Here is a 15,509-nt window from a genome sequence, read left to right on the forward strand (position 1 = left end):
TAGCTGCATAATGTCCTAAATTAGAAGGCAGCTTGACTAATGCTGTTCATAAAACTCAGTTACATCTAGTTCTCCTCTCTTTTCCAGCTATTGGAAATTATGCTCTTGCTCAACATTCGTTCATCAAATCTGTTCAAGCTGAGCAAATCGTAAGTGCTGTAGGCAGCTACCATCTGTTTCAAGTGGGCATTTAAAACTTTTTTTCCCCTAGTGCAGTTATTTTTGAATATAGCAATAATATGTCGATTTTAACTTTGTCTTCTGTCTAGAATGTTGTTGCCTGGACGAACTTGGGGGTTTTGTATCTAGCAACTGGAAACATTGAGGTAACTCCCTTTTCTCATCTTCAAATATAGCTCCCCTTCCCTTTTTTTAAGGGAGTATATGGAAGTAGAAGTATAGGCAAACAGTGAGAGCATCCTTCTCAGATTCAAGAAATATATTTCCTTTGTATGAAATAAAATCTGCAACTGTACCATACCTGAGTCGTACAGATGAATTAAATGTTTGTTTTGGAGTGGATGAGGTCGAGTAACCTTTTCATAAATTGCTGAGGTTGCTTTTCAAAGAATTGTATGAAATAAAAACTGTTTCAAAGGACTGATAAGTAGTTAGTCAAACCAGTGCGCACCAAGTTTGAAGAACTCTTTTGTTCTTTTAGATCACAAGTAAACCGAACTTAAAATTTTTGAGTTTCCCTTAGGTAGCTACTTTCTGCTCATCAGCATATCATATGATTTGCCACAGTTCTATGTAACCTTCAGAGTTTCTCTGGAGAAAAATTACAGATTACTTAAAGTCCAGACTTGTTATGCAGCTCAAACTACATTCAGTCCTATTTGCTGGTCAGAATTACAGAACTTTTTAAAATTTTGTTTGATGTGAGGAATGTGGTGATCAGACTGAGAATTATTTTTAAGAAAAATAATTTGATCCCACAGATTACTTACCTCTAAGACCATTAATGCTAAGACTTTGCTGACCTTGTGCTGCATTGAGGGAAGAACTCTGACCATATGCAAGCCAGAGCAAAACATCACTTGCAGGTGGTAAATCAGCTTAACCACTTTGAAAAGATGTCTATTTATCTATGTTTTCATGGAAGAAATAGAAATTTCCAAAATTGGAGCCTGGCTTTAAAATGCTAGCTTTTCTAACAGTTAATTTGGCAGCTTAAATGGTTTTATTGTTATGAGGAGGAAGTGGATTTGGAAGGGAAGGGACTTTTTCAGTAAGACTAAACTCCTTTAATTTCTCTGGGTTATGCGTTGTTATTTGGTATAGCACAGTAGATATTTTTAGCAGTGACCTAATTTTGTCCATGAAAACCATTACTGTGTATCAGTAACTGTGTATACTCAACAGCGCTCTCTTACCATGCTAGGCAGTTCAATAGAACTGTTATCTTTGATTCTACAGCAAGCTCATGAAGCCTTCAAGATAGCCCAGTCTCTGGAGCCTTCTTACTTAATGTGTTGGATAGGGCAGGTAAGACATGAGAAATCATAAAACTGTGCACCAAAAGTAGTTGTTAAACAAGGTAGAGAGGATTTAGACTCCATCTTAGTTATTCTTCATTTGCTCTTAAGCATGTTCCTAAAAATTAAATGTAAGCTTTTAAGGAGAGGGAGCTCCTTCCTCAGGGGGTGGATGGGACCCTGTGTTTCCACAGTGCTGTGTAGGGAAAGCTACTGAAAGCTCAGATGTCTTTGTATAATGCTTTTATGTGGCTGATGCTGTTGTGAAGCTGTGTAAGAAACTAGCTAGTATAAAACAAACGCTGTTCTGTGCTCTGAAATTTTTTATTGAGCTTTCTCAACAAAGCACTATCTTCATAGTAGTTGCTTCAGAAACTTCAGCTGTATCACAAGCTCACTGTTTGGCACTGCTTAACTCTTCTCAGCCCCTGAAACAGTAAGTCTCCAATGTACCTGATGCAAAAGCAGTTCTTACAGGTCACTTCCCCCCCCACCACTGTAGATTGGATATAATCTTACTGATATCTAGGCCATCTATAATCTGACAATAAGTACAAATCACAGGGTATTTCTACTGTTATGATCACCATACATGCCCTCTATAATCCCATGCTGCTGATCTGCTAATGTCTACTTGAAACTGAATTCTGGGGAAGAACTAGCACCATCACATGTCAAAATTCAGCTCCCGTCAGATATTGTTATAGATTTTATTAACATAGGAAAGAAAACCTTTGTTCTGAAGAATGTGAAGTAGCAGCAGAAGACCTTAAGTTTCAAGTATTGATGCAGTGCAGACTGTTTGTGCTCCCTTTGTTGTTGTTTATTTTATTCTTTAAAACAATATGTTTCTTGGAGGGCATGAGAAAAGAAAATGTCTTCATGTTAAATACCTAAAGCGTGTTTAAAGTGATGTATTCTGAGTTTCTTGTCAATGTCGTAATTTTTGAAGTACCTGATCACAGCAAGTCTTAATTCTCTGTAGGCTCTTATTGCAGAGAAAGTAGGCAGCTATGATACTATGGATCTCTTCAGGCACACAACTGAACTTAGTATGCATGTAAGTATAATAGTTGTCTTGTCCTGAAGATTTGAAATACCTCATCTCCCTACTTAGGTGATTGTTTGTTTGTTTGTTTTTTAATAGGCATATGTTGAATGATGGAACAGTTAGGGTTTTGTTCCAGATGAGGTTATCTGGATTCCATGATGTTGTTCCTGGCCTGCTCTGACACTGAAAAGCAGGCAGTTGTTTTAATAAATGCTTTAGTCTCAATGGTCTGAGAAATCTGCTTCACAAGTCATGAAAATGCATTCTTGATGTTCCACAGAACTGGACAGAAATCAAAAGCATAAATTTCAACTACTCCAGGAGAGAGCAAAGATATTGCCAGTACCCTGAGTTCTAAGAAAAAGTGGATAACTTTTACCTTCTTTTATAACTCTTCTCATCTGTCATCCCTCCAGTAGTGCAGTATGTGATATGTTAATGTGGGAATTCTTTTTCCCAAATGACAAATCATAACAACTGTGTTTGCAGTAGTTCCATTTAGTGTTGTTATGTAGAATAAGAAAACACTGACCCTGATTTTTTTTTTTTTAATCTGAGACTCTACCTTAAAAATTACAATAACAATTCTGTTTTTTAAATATTTCGCTGTTGCTCAAGCAGTTTTAATGACTCCTATTTTTGTTTGTTTCTTGAGACTGAGGGAGCAAAAGGCTATGCCCATTGGGTATGTTCAACACTGCAGGATAAAACCAACAGAAACACTGAACTGTATTTGTACAACATTGTTCAAATGAATGCTATTCCAGCAGCCCAGGTGGTCTTGAGCAAATATACAGGTAGGCAGCTTAAATGCGTCAATGAACTATCGAAAATCTGACTAAGATACATTCAGAATGAATGAGTGAATACTATTTCTGGCAAAGCATGATCTGACAGGGTTGGGGGAGAGGCTTTTGAACTGTAAAACTGACAACCAAAATAGGGTGAATAGGCTACTGATTCTTATGATCATACTGAGATGAAATAGTGACATGAGTTAGGTCTTCCTGCTCATGTTCTTCCCCCAGATTTTGTTTCAAAGACTGAGCAAAACAAGGACCAAAACCTTGTCATATCTGTCACCAAATATTTGGTAACAGATTTCCTTTGGGTATGCTTGTATGGATAGGCACAGATACATGCCAACTCCTCTGCCCACGTGCCATGTTGTTTGGGCATAAGCCTGTTCCTGAATGCTGTATAACTTCATTAACTGACACACACCGTTGTGTTAATATTCTGTGTCTTACTGAAATTTTTCTTAGGAGGCCATGCTGGCTTGGAACTGTTTCTTATGGGGGTAGGCTTGTGTCTATCTAGCCAGGAATATGGGTAGAGTAAGTGTGGATTTTCTTTGATCTGTTGCTGTAAATTCTCTGACTAGTAATCTGTTGCTGATTTTTGAGAGCTGCGTAATAAAGTGCAAGCTCTTAAAATGAAACAAGTGTGAGAATTTATTCTCTGCTTATAAAATCCCTGTTGTTAAACAGATTGCAAGAGGGGCCTGTCTGACCCTTTCTAGTGTGGGGAGAACTGTTAGAAGCCTGGAGTGGGATGATACCTGACAAATCTGTGCTTTAACCATTCACAAGCTTTCCAAAGTTGTACTATTGAAAATAAACATTCTAAGATTCTACTAGTATTTTACTAGAATGAATAAAAACTGGATAGTTTATTTCATTCCAAAAAAACCCAAGCCACTGCAGGCTGAAAAACAATATATTGGGCCTGTCAATGACATCTGTATCGTAAGATCTGAAACACTTTTGAGCTAGCCTGATGCTGTGGGTCTTTATCTCTTCTTTATTTGCATGCAACCTGTCAAAATGATTCCAATGAGCAACTGACAGAAGCACTTGGCAAAGTGCTTTGTATATATATATACTGTAGCATCAATGTAGCAACGTTTTTTTTTTCTAATGCTTTTTCACAGCTCTTTCTGATCATGTTATCCTATACCATCAATTCTGCTTTTCTAGAAAGAATTCCAGATGATGCATCTGCTTTCACAATGCTTGGTTATTTGAATGAATATCTGCATCTAAAAAGGCAGGCAACGGATGCTTATCAGAGGTAAACTATACACCCTAGGATGTTTACTAATAGAAGCTCCTCAACGACTTTTTCCATATACCAGCTGAAAAACTTAAAAGTTTTTCTTTTCCTTTAGTAAACTTTTTCTAAATTCAAAAGTACATCCCAGTTAACTGTACTATAAAGGGATTGTGGGGATGTTGTTACATGGGAGTGCAAGACTGGAGGACATGGAGAACTGGAGGAGTAAAGGTGTCCCAAGGCTGAGTGTCTGTCTTACTAGGATATTTGGTTAATTCACTATACCAGATTTAAGGGTTTTTGTTTGTTTGTTTTATAAACAGATCCCTGATGTAATCTTGAATTCGTTTATGGGAACTGTTTTAATGGAGCCTCTTTTTTGTTTTAGTTCCTGTCTCTGCCTCATTTTAATTAGTGTAGGTTGTTGAGTTTTGTTTTTTATTTTCTGCTCTCTCCCTTTCAGATAGGAGGAAGAGGTGATGAAGGAAATAGTGTTTGTTGAACATGTTTGCTGATGCATTAAAACTTTGTAAAATAAGCTCTGTTTGTGCTTAATTAGTGTAGTAAGAGATTTCTGCATAACACATTTATCTGTTCTGCTCTGAGAACAAATGTCAAAATATGTGCGTTATAGTCATATGGTAGTTATTCGTAATTGTGGTTATTTCAAGGGCGGCTTCATTGCTGAAAAACTCTGAAGATACAGAAAAATATATTATAGCAATGCAAAACTATGGCAGATCACTGTGGTAAGTGTTATTATTTCAGCTCCTAACTTCAGCTTTGGATGTAGCGAATGCAGTGGTGTAAACCATGGGTGAGGCTGAAAGGTGAAAGGTAGCTCTAGAAAGGATGTAGTAACCAACCATTTTTAGCTATAGACAAGTTTTAATTTTATAGGTGCTCCAGAAACCTGTGGCATATATAACAAAAATAAATTACAAGGAATTGCTATATCTGTTGACAGTTTATAACAGATCAGTGATTCTCTTTTCCCCCAGTTTGATCCTTAAATGCCTTAATGTAGACTCCATACAATGTAGTGGTTTTATGGTCTCCAGAATGATAAACTTTTTTTAATGATCTCCACGCTTTAGATATGGATCTGAACCCAGCTAGTCTTAGCTTGTATAAAGTAGCCGCTTCAACCTTGATCAGCAATCTTTTCTACTTGCTGTTTGAATTTGTATTGACCAGTATAACCTGAAGCATGTGTGCTTGTGGTGCTAGGTGCAAGGATGTGACCTTTCTTCTGAAGAGTGCAGTTTACTTACAATTCTAAGTTCCTTTCACAATTTCTTTTAGTCCTGAGGAAACACAGGGTCACAAATCTAAACAGATGAGGATTTCAGACTGCTCTTTGATATGAGATGGCTCAAGCTCTGCTAATTAGGTTTTGTCAGTCCTCTGAGGAAATTTGGTGTATGATTAAGTTCTGATATGTGACATTGGATCTTCTAGGATGATCATTAATCCTTTAACTTTGAGGAGGATCTTTGAAGTGGCTCTTCAGTTTCCCGTAGTCTCAGATCCAGGCTATATGCATGGGGATTCCTGTGTGCAACTTAAGCAATTGTAAAGCTCCAGTAACTAATAATTAGTTCTAAAAAACACAATCCTGTATGAGTTTTTCAGTGGTATTCTTAGAACAAGAATGGGGTGTGTGTGTGTGTGTGCATGCACGCATGCATGCACACCTCCCTACTTTGATTTGCTTTTTTATGCTTTGTATTTCACCTTTGCTGTTTTCTCCCACTCCCTCCTCACTTCACTGTGTTGACCATGAAGTGACATCATTACATATAGCTATCGTGGGTGGTGGGGATTTCTTCACTATGCTTCACACAACAGATAGTCTGGGAGAGTAGTCGGTGGAGGAGGAGGAAGGTGGGGAATACTGCACGTTCTTGTCCTAGTCTTGCTTTTTTCCATATGTCTGCTTACAACTGCTGTTGGAAACAGAATACTGGGCTGGATAGACAACTTGACTGAGTCAAAGCAGCTTTTGCTATATCCTTCATAACTTTTTGTTTTTACAGTGCCATTGGTCAGTGTGATAAGGCCATTGAAGTTTACACATCAGTACCCCTAACAGAGTTTGATGGTATTGTGGGAATAGCGTTAGCCTACTTCAAGAAGGGACTCTTACAAGAAAGTATTAAAGGTAAGCATCTGCCTAATTTGAGGCACTGTGGGGCTCTTCATAAGAATAACACTGCCAAAATCTTTTTTGTCTAATCAAACAAGTTGTAGCTCAGCTCACCGCACTCTTTCAGTCCTTAATGCAAGAGTAAAGTAGAACCTCCATAGTTATTTGAATCATTAGACTAAGCAGGGTGCTAGAACTATTCTAATGTACTAAAGGAAGCTATGTTTCTTCATTTTAAGTATTTATTTTCTGTCTATTGAACTGTTGTGTTCTAAGCCTCCCTTGGTCTCAAATGGAATGACTTTCCTGGAAAAATCAGTTTTAGATAGGAGACTAATCTGTTGTTCAAAGCACTCTATAGTGATAGATATAAGTGCTGTATTGTTGTATTCTGTGCTGCTAAGATTTGAGGCTTCAAAAAGGCGAACTGAATTGTCACTGTATAAGTTTAAGCAGTCACAGTGGAGCAGCCAGCTCAGCATTTTAAATAATCCTCAGTTTGTAACTGGGGCTGTGTGTGCCCATACCAAGTACAATTTCCTAAGTAAACTTTCAAAGGGGCAACCTTAAATGGTGTTCTTTTCTTCTTCTTCTTCTAATTCAATATAGGGATATTGATTTTTCAGATGTTTCCACTTGCTACATCTTAAACAACTCCCAGACTTTAAACAACCTTTTAAATTTGGCATTTTCTAACACACAGTTGCTCCCTAAGCTCTTGGTCAACTTTTTTTTGTTCTCTGCCTGTGACTTGAGGTGTGAAAACTTAGTGAATCTAAAATCAGTGTCTCTCTGTATATGCATTCTAATAGCATGCCTTTCCAGAGGCTTTATAAGCATTGTATTTTTTTTTATCCTACTTGAATTCTGAATCTTGGGGGGGGGGGTGTTTGTTTTTTTTTGTTTTTTTTTACCAGCCTATGAGAGAGCATTGTCTGTTGCTGAGTCTGAACAAGATAAAGCCCATATCCTGACTGCCTTGGCAATAATAGAATATAAACAGAACAAAGTGGATGCTGCAAAGACATTGCTGTTTAAATGGTGAGTGGAGGGAATAATAATCAGTGTATAATGTTTGATTGTACTGCTAAGTCCTTGAAGCTACTTTTTTATTGGGATCTCAGGTGGGTGTTTTGTATTGTGAAGTAGAAACAAGAGTGGATACAGTGTTTCCCTAAAGCCTATTAATGCTAGCTATCCCTTTTGTTTTAAGTCCTGTGTGTTCTTTTATATTAAAAAGCCCTAGGTAGTGGAAGGGCTGGTAGGCTGGGCAGTCTGGGTGTCTAATTTCTCTGCGTGGTAGCTTTAATAGGTTTATCGTTAAGATGATGATAACTTGTAGTTGTCCTACTCATTAGGAAATAGTTATGTTCTTTAGCTGTAAGAAATCTAAATGGCTAATAAAAACAAATTAAGTTTTAATAGTCAGAAATTCCCAGTAAAATTGTGTTCCAGGCATCAAAGATGAGGACAGTCTTGTAGATTTCCCATGAAGCAAAGCAAACCTTTTTCAGTTGTTCACTTGCGTCATGAATGTCTTTTTCTCCGGACCTCTGGAGACTTAAAAACCCCTGGCTCATTTTAATTTCCTGGTAGCTATGGATTAAGGTCTAATATCTCAGCCTCTCAGGGCAAATATCTGTCAATATAGAACTCCAGTACTGGCTGTACTGTCTCCATCTTGCCAGCAGATCCCCAAAATTACTAAAATAGTGAAGGTCCATGACCTAGTATGCTCTAAATCCTGCGTAACTGATGATTAACTAGCTAGGGAGCTGATATTTCCTGCATTCTATTAGTCACTGCAGAGTTCTATTTTTATCATAAACTTCAACAATGAGAACTTCCTACATGATGTTAGTCACTTGTGTTTAAAGGGGAAAAAAATGGTAAACGCTCTAGAAAATAACATTAAGTAGATCTGTCTAGACTTGGATCTGAAGCACAGTGTTGCAAAAGTATAAAGTGGAATTTCAGTAATAAAAAAGAACTGTACAGTCTATTCAGACAGATAATGAAATTTATGCTAGATGGTCTAAAGGGCTTGAGCAGGGCACTGTACAAGGGGCTGCCTTTATTATTTTCTCATGGCCAGCTTGGCATAGGGATTTTGGTAATGACTATGTCTTTATAGCTAATATGATAAAGTAAGTGTACTTACTCATGGGAGGGATGTGCCTTTGCATCATATAAGAGACTCAGTGGTAGCTATTCAAGTTTGCATTTAACAACTCTTAAGAATTTTTTTCCTAGGAACTGAAAACAAAGTATAGAATAGGATGTTTACATTTTTGCTCTTATTTGAAGTCAAAAGTGAAAATTAGGTGCTTGAAAAGGAACCTCATAAGACTCATCTGATAAATGAAACTAGGCAGCACTTCTGTTTGTAATTATGTTTTGGACATGGCAGTTATTTAACTCTAAATAACAACCGTTGCCCCGTACAGTTTCATTATTTGCCTCCTTTAAATTGGTTTTGCAATTTACTATTGACAATTGAATTACCTTTAGTGTAAGAATACCTTCAATTAGTACGTCAGTAAAGGTCTTTGGTTCTGGTTGTTTTGTACTGAGCTTGGTCTTTGTGTTCACCAGAGTTGAGGTTCAAGGGATTGTCTTTGCTTGAGTTAGACTTCTCCACCTATACCAGAATAATTTGCTGAACTGTATCTAGTGGTTCTTTCATAAAGCTTTGAATACTATTGATATAAGGTTAAACGGACTCTCATAATGAAATGAATGCTGATTAATTTTTAATTGATGATGGAAAGTGTGCTCAAACTACCTTTAAGCTGTAACAAATCGTGATGTAAACAAGGCTTAGTTTCTTTGAATGGTCTAATTGAAAGAGTAGCTCTATACAAGAGACTCATTTCTGACTAGACTTCTGTTGTGAAGTTGTAAATGGGAACACTGCAACTAGTCTGGCACTAGTTAGCAGTACAGACTTTTCAAGAAAGGAATGTAGGTGTTGGTGTTAGATGTTTTCTTACCATTCATTTTATGGCTACTTTCTGAGGGCAGCTAAACGTGTCAGATTCTTGCCAAATATTTATAGTTTGTAAGCTTAAGTGCTGAAATACTACATAACCACTGCTCTCTTTCTTACCTAAGATCTCAAGAATACTGGTCTAGCTTGATCCAGCGTCTTATACTAAGAGGTCATTAATTCAGCATACCATAACTATTGATAAATTAGGAATTCATACTATGACTGCAAGCCACGCAAGAGAGGATTGGATACTGGTGGAGAGAGACACTCAAAGTTCATGAGGGGTTAAACAGGATAGATTTAATAAAGGACTTGCACTCCAAGCTGCACGGGGAGCCCTGGGAACCATGCAGAGGGGTTGCTGATGGGAGGCTGCTGAAGGCACGGGTCGGACGCATGGGTCGGATGCCCAGGCAGGACTTAACTCGTTGTATCCTAAGGGCCCCTTAAGTCTATTAGAACTATTTCCTTATCTCAGCTGTGCTAACCTTGAGAGACTGCTGTCCAGGAAGACACTGTTGACAAAAAACTGAATATGCCTGCCTGGCCCTGATGGGAATTTGGTCAGCATGTAGTTTCACACGCTGGGCCTGCTACCACGTACTCTGCCAGTCACTGACTCCTCGTCAGATCTTCTGCAGGTGTTCTCACTACACATACATAGGAGCAAAAGGACTCCGAAGTAACAAATACTGTAATATTAACAAGTTTAATTTGTGCTCCCCAATGGCCTGTCTCCTTTCCTCCCTCTGTTTCAACAGCTCATTAAAGGAACCCAGTACAGAAAGTCTGAAGGCTCTGTGCACATTAGGACTGGTGAAGTGGGATGCTACGCTTGCAACTGCAGCACTAAAAGAATTACTGAAGCATATCAAAGGGGCGGATAGCATTTATGAGAGGTGCCTTATTACTTCTGCTGTTTATGCCTTGCAAGGTAGAAATGTGGGGGTCCAGAGACAAGTCTCCAAAGCAATTCATAGGTATGTATTCTGTTTTTCTTTTTAAATTGTCTTATAAATGTGTCATTTTGTTAATGTTGAGTAGTAAGCAAACCTCTGCTCACTTGCAGCATGCTTTAAATCAAAGTTCTGTTGATTTATGGGGTCAAGTTGCCCAAGTTTTGTGGCTTGTTTGGGGTTTTCTGTTTCTGGTTTGGTGGCTTCTTAACTGTTAGATAAGTTGGCTATTCTAGAAAAGCTTTTTTTGCCATAGGTAGCAGAACCTTCGACCTAGAAAAGTGTCTAGGACTTTTATTTAATATTTAACAGCCTCTGGGGCACTTCATTCTGTTAGCTAAATGTCCTTGTTTAAATGTGTTCTGATTAACCTAAGCATCATAGGGAGTGGGGATTTTAATCGATGCCTTTATGCAAGCAGCACTTTGTACTCTCTCTGGGTGTTTTCAGAAACTCTCCTGTTTGTAGACTGTTTATCCTCAAACTACAATTAAAATTCCTTATTTCTTAGACTATGAGGACAAGATCTTTAATCCTAGGTTTTGTCTCTTGTTTTCTCCCTGTAAATATTGATATGCATTTTGTATACTTCATTTCTTTAACTAGCAATATAACTTTGGTATTTTGTTGACTGTGTGTGTTTTAAATTACTATCTATGCCTATTTGCTATCGCAGTGGGTTTTCTTTTTAATAGAAAAAATCTATTTGGGATTTATAGCAACTGCCTACAGAGTCACAGAAGACCAGATTCATGTGGAATTTGGAAAGTCTAATAATCTTGCTCTTTTCCCAGTAACCCTGATAATCCTGCCCTTTGGTCTCTTCTGTCTCGACTAGTTCCACTGTATACGCCACAGAATGCAAAAGTAAGTGCATTGCTATAATACATCTGTGGTGTTTACCTCCTGAATAGAAGCTGTGTGTGAGTTTCTTAACCAGAAAACAACAAACAAGCCTCAATACATGTGCATTCACTAGTTAATAGGAAAAATTCAGGCTTACGTATACAAGTAGATACTGAGCAAGTTGCATACACAATTATTTCCATCTTTCATTGGATAATGATCCTTTATCTACTTGAAATAAACTTACAGAAAAAAATTAGTCAAATTATTACAATAGGAAAAAGCCTAGACCTTTTACTTGCTTTCTTTGTAGCCCTGCTGTGCAGGGCGGTGATGATAACATGCTTATGCTAACGGAAAGATCCCCCAATGGACTCAAAAGCTCTTAAGAAAAAAACTTGTAGATATACAAGCTTAGCAACTCTTTACTCTCTCTCTTTTCAAAAACATCTAAAAGTACTTTTGATTTCTGGCTGATGCCTCCATCTTAAATGGTAAACTCAAAATCTATGTGTCATCCCCAGAAATGATCACATTAGCCTTTTTTTTTCACAGAGAATGAGCCCTGAGTGGTTAAGAAGAAAACAAAGTGTGTGTATATATGTATGTGTGTGTGTATGTCTGTGTGTAATTTTTTTTTATTTTATTTTATTTTTTTTAGGATTTTTGCATGTTGAATTTGGCTAGTCTAGTCATTATCACTTTTTGTAATAGCCAGTGTTTCTTTCCTAGCTCTTTTCCAAATACTCATTGTCTTAATTTATGGCAATTATCCAAACTGAAATAGCACCTGAAATCGAATTCCTTTCTATATGGGGCTGAAACTAGCAAGACAGCTTTAATCTTGAATAGCCCTTCATAATTCTTTATAACTAGGTTGTTCTGTAGGAAAGGGAAATGTCTGATGGTAAAAACTTAGTTTGTATTTCTGATCAAGACAGGCAAAAAGATCTTGGCCATGTATTTTGTGTAGAAGTTCTGCATTCGTCAGTCATCTAACCTATTTAACATTTTTTATCTTGCAGGCGGGAGCTGTGGCAGGAAACATTGCACATATGCTTGATTTAAACCATGGAAAGGTTTGAATTTCTCTCTTGAAATGTAGACTTATAATTCCATAAACAATCCTAAAACGAATCCCATCTGGTCACTTACATTAGACTGCTAAAAATCATTTTTGTGTTCTCTGTAGGAAGTTCTGCTGAACATTGCAGTTAATCAGTTGGCAGCAGGATGTCACTCATTAGAAGATCAGAAAAACAATCCTCTGAAGAATATTCAAAAGGCAATCCATCTCTGTCCAGGTTACTCTTGTTCTCCAAAATGCTAGTGTGTTTTTCATTTGTTTTCTTCTCAGAAACAAAACTCTCACCCAAACACAGAATGTGCTTCCCTTAGATCGATCACCTGTATGTTTTGAGGAAAATACTTAGAGTTGAACTTCTAACTATCATTCTAAGTTTAGGCCTGTTGAATTAAACCAGACAAGGGAGGAAAAAAACAAAACAAAACTGAGTTTTACAGTTGTTCTGAAATCTTTGGCAATTTGTTTATCACTTAGTAGGAGAAGAGATAACTATTATTTCACATATTAGACAGAAAAATAGTTCTCTCAGGGACAGTATGCTACACTGAGCAGAAAAGATCTGTTCATCTAGCTTAAGATTTTGGATTGGAAATGTTCTGTTACAGTATGCTAGTTTATACATTTAATGAAGATCATCATTTAAGTGCAAATCTAGTGGGGTTTTCAGGGCTTTGAAAAGTAGCACTTGAAAGTGAAATACCGAAACATTGTTCCTTCTGCAGTGTTACTGCTCTGATGCATCAATGTGGGTTGCAAATTAAAAAACTTTAATTACTTTCCCACAGGTACACACATGACTACTATTCATAAGCGTTATCCTTTACATTTTACTCTGAGATCCTCAAACCTTGTTTTATTTTCCAGACAAATTTCATAATCTTTGAGTTGAAAACTTACATGGCTGAAATTCTTGAATGAGCTCTGTACAGTTCAGGGCTACAGACACTGGATTCTTTCCGCCACAGTTGCTCCTGACTTGGCTAGGTCAGGGTAATGCTGATACGAGAAGTAGGCACCTATCTATGATCATCATAACTTTCATACTGGTGGCTGGACAAGGTTGAGTCTGTGTGACTGAAAGTTGTGGATCATGGTATCTTGGGATTTTTTTTGCTGCTACTATTTATATAAATGACAATGAAGTTTAATCTGCATAGTCAGAAGTCAACTGGCAGCTTCAGATCAGCATAGCAGTGGCCATGTAAAAACTATTAGATGGCTTTAGAAGCAGCATCCTTGTCTTAGGATTTGAAGGATCTTACCTGTTAGTGGCAAATAGTTACCTGCTGCCATGTGCTGAGCAGATGTAAGGATCTGGTTGATTTATTTGCCTTGTTCTTGCTATCTCCTATATACGATATGTGGTTCCAGTGATAGCTATGTTTTCTATGTGGTAAAGATCATTCTAAATGGTATACCAATGTATTAAGAACAGGCACAAGTTCCCTTTAACGATTCTCTCCTTCTAGATAATCCTGCTGCCTGGGCAGTGCTGATGGCAGCCTGTCATGCTGAAAACACTATTGTTTGTCTAAGCAACACTGAGTCAAAGCGAACAGATCTAGAGATGACTCTCGTATCTACAATTTCAGCCAAAAGTAAGACATGTTAAATTTTTTACTTAAAAAATAAAATTGAAATGCGCTAAGCTTACAATACTCTTCTGAATTTCAGAAGCTTGCAACTAATCTGCAAATCCCTTGGTAGTGATTTGAGCTGTAACTGTGTTTTCCCCATAAACATACTAGATCATAATGTCAGAGCTAGGGTTAATTAACATGATTGTAGCTCCCCCAAACCCTTCTCCTCCCACCAAAGCCTCAAATGCTTTTTTGAAATAATACTTCTGAACTGATACCTAAATGAATGGATGGAGGTATTAGACCAAAAGAACAGTTTACCAAAAAAAGTCCCAAATACTCCGTGAACTGTGTACCTTTTTCTAGTAGAGGGATAAACTGTACTAATAGACCTCACTCTTGCTTTGAGGTCCTTAGCATTTTGCAAACAAATTAAAATTTAATATTTGTTTGATTATTCAGAATATTAATTCATAATAGTTGGCTTCCCCCTGCCCCTTCTTGTTTTTAATTCCATCATCTCTTGATGTTCTTGCTAATGAAGAAAGCCCTGTCAGACTAATACACTCTTAAGCTCTCCCTTACTAGGTCTAGAGCACATGACGTGGTATGGCACTTACTGCATGTACAGTAAAGTGTTTTGTCTGTATTTGCAGCTGGAGAGAACAGCCTTCCAGCTAATTACACCCAGGCTCTTGAAGACTGGTCTCTATGTCAAGCTATTACCATTCTAGAAGAGACTGGAAGGATCTCAGAAGCTGAAGCACTTTGTATCAAGGTATGATGGTAGCGTACTGGCAGAAGGTGGTAGAATTGCATAAAAATGACTTGTCTGTCTGTGCTTTACAAAAAGGTAATCATTGAATTAGCACCTATTCCAGGAGAGCTGCTAACTGCAATGGTTGTTGGAGCATCTCTCTCTTCCCTCAGCTCCACACCCAAGATAATTATTCTACCTGCAATACCAAAACTCTCTAAATAGCAAACAAGATATGACATGTTGTAGCAAAATTTGGTCTCTCCTTCTTGCCTTTTTTCAGTAACCTAGTATTAAGTGAAACATTACAGAAATTCAAAGCTTCATATCCAGGTAGGAGACTGACAGAGAAGTGAACTGCCTTTTGTTCTGTGGTTGAATTGTATTGATTCTCTGTTTCAGAGCCTAAATTCAGTTCTGACTACAAACAGAAAAAAGATTGACTTGCCTAAGCCATTAAGGATAGGATTAAAGGAAAAAAAAAATCCAAGTTTAATAATTAAAAGAAAAGTCTTGAGTCAACCCAGTTGGCAACTGTTGTGTTAGCAAGCCTGAAGT

General features: G+C 37.5%; 1 protein-coding gene across 6 annotated transcripts in view; it reads left to right on the forward strand.

The window, feature by feature from the left end:
* Window positions 1-15,509, forward strand: part of SKIC3 (SKI3 subunit of superkiller complex) — a 52,761-nt gene that overhangs the window by 25,973 nt on the left and 11,279 nt on the right. For 4 of the 6 annotated variants that reach the window (XM_067316364.1, XM_067316370.1, XM_067316367.1 and 1 more), the window contains 15 exons: window positions 88-149; window positions 270-326; window positions 1,420-1,488; window positions 2,464-2,538; window positions 3,185-3,326; window positions 4,509-4,602; window positions 5,256-5,333; window positions 6,624-6,748; window positions 7,651-7,774; window positions 10,487-10,705; window positions 11,476-11,548; window positions 12,553-12,606; window positions 12,720-12,831; window positions 14,084-14,212; window positions 14,851-14,972. In XM_067316364.1, the coding sequence (XP_067172465.1) occupies window positions 88-149; window positions 270-326; window positions 1,420-1,488; window positions 2,464-2,538; window positions 3,185-3,326; window positions 4,509-4,602; window positions 5,256-5,333; window positions 6,624-6,748; window positions 7,651-7,774; window positions 10,487-10,705; window positions 11,476-11,548; window positions 12,553-12,606; window positions 12,720-12,831; window positions 14,084-14,212; window positions 14,851-14,972 (1,535 nt within the window). The remainder of the gene's footprint in view (window positions 1-87; window positions 150-269; window positions 327-1,419; window positions 1,489-2,463; window positions 2,539-3,184; window positions 3,327-4,508; window positions 4,603-5,255; window positions 5,334-6,623; window positions 6,749-7,650; window positions 7,775-10,486; window positions 10,706-11,475; window positions 11,549-12,552; window positions 12,607-12,719; window positions 12,832-14,083; window positions 14,213-14,850; window positions 14,973-15,509) is intronic. The other 2 variants (XM_067316369.1, XM_067316368.1) reach the window with 2 other exon arrangements.

This window comes from Apteryx mantelli, chromosome Z, assembly GCF_036417845.1.
Source record: "Apteryx mantelli isolate bAptMan1 chromosome Z, bAptMan1.hap1, whole genome shotgun sequence".
NCBI classification, from domain to species: domain Eukaryota; kingdom Metazoa; phylum Chordata; class Aves; order Apterygiformes; family Apterygidae; genus Apteryx; species Apteryx mantelli.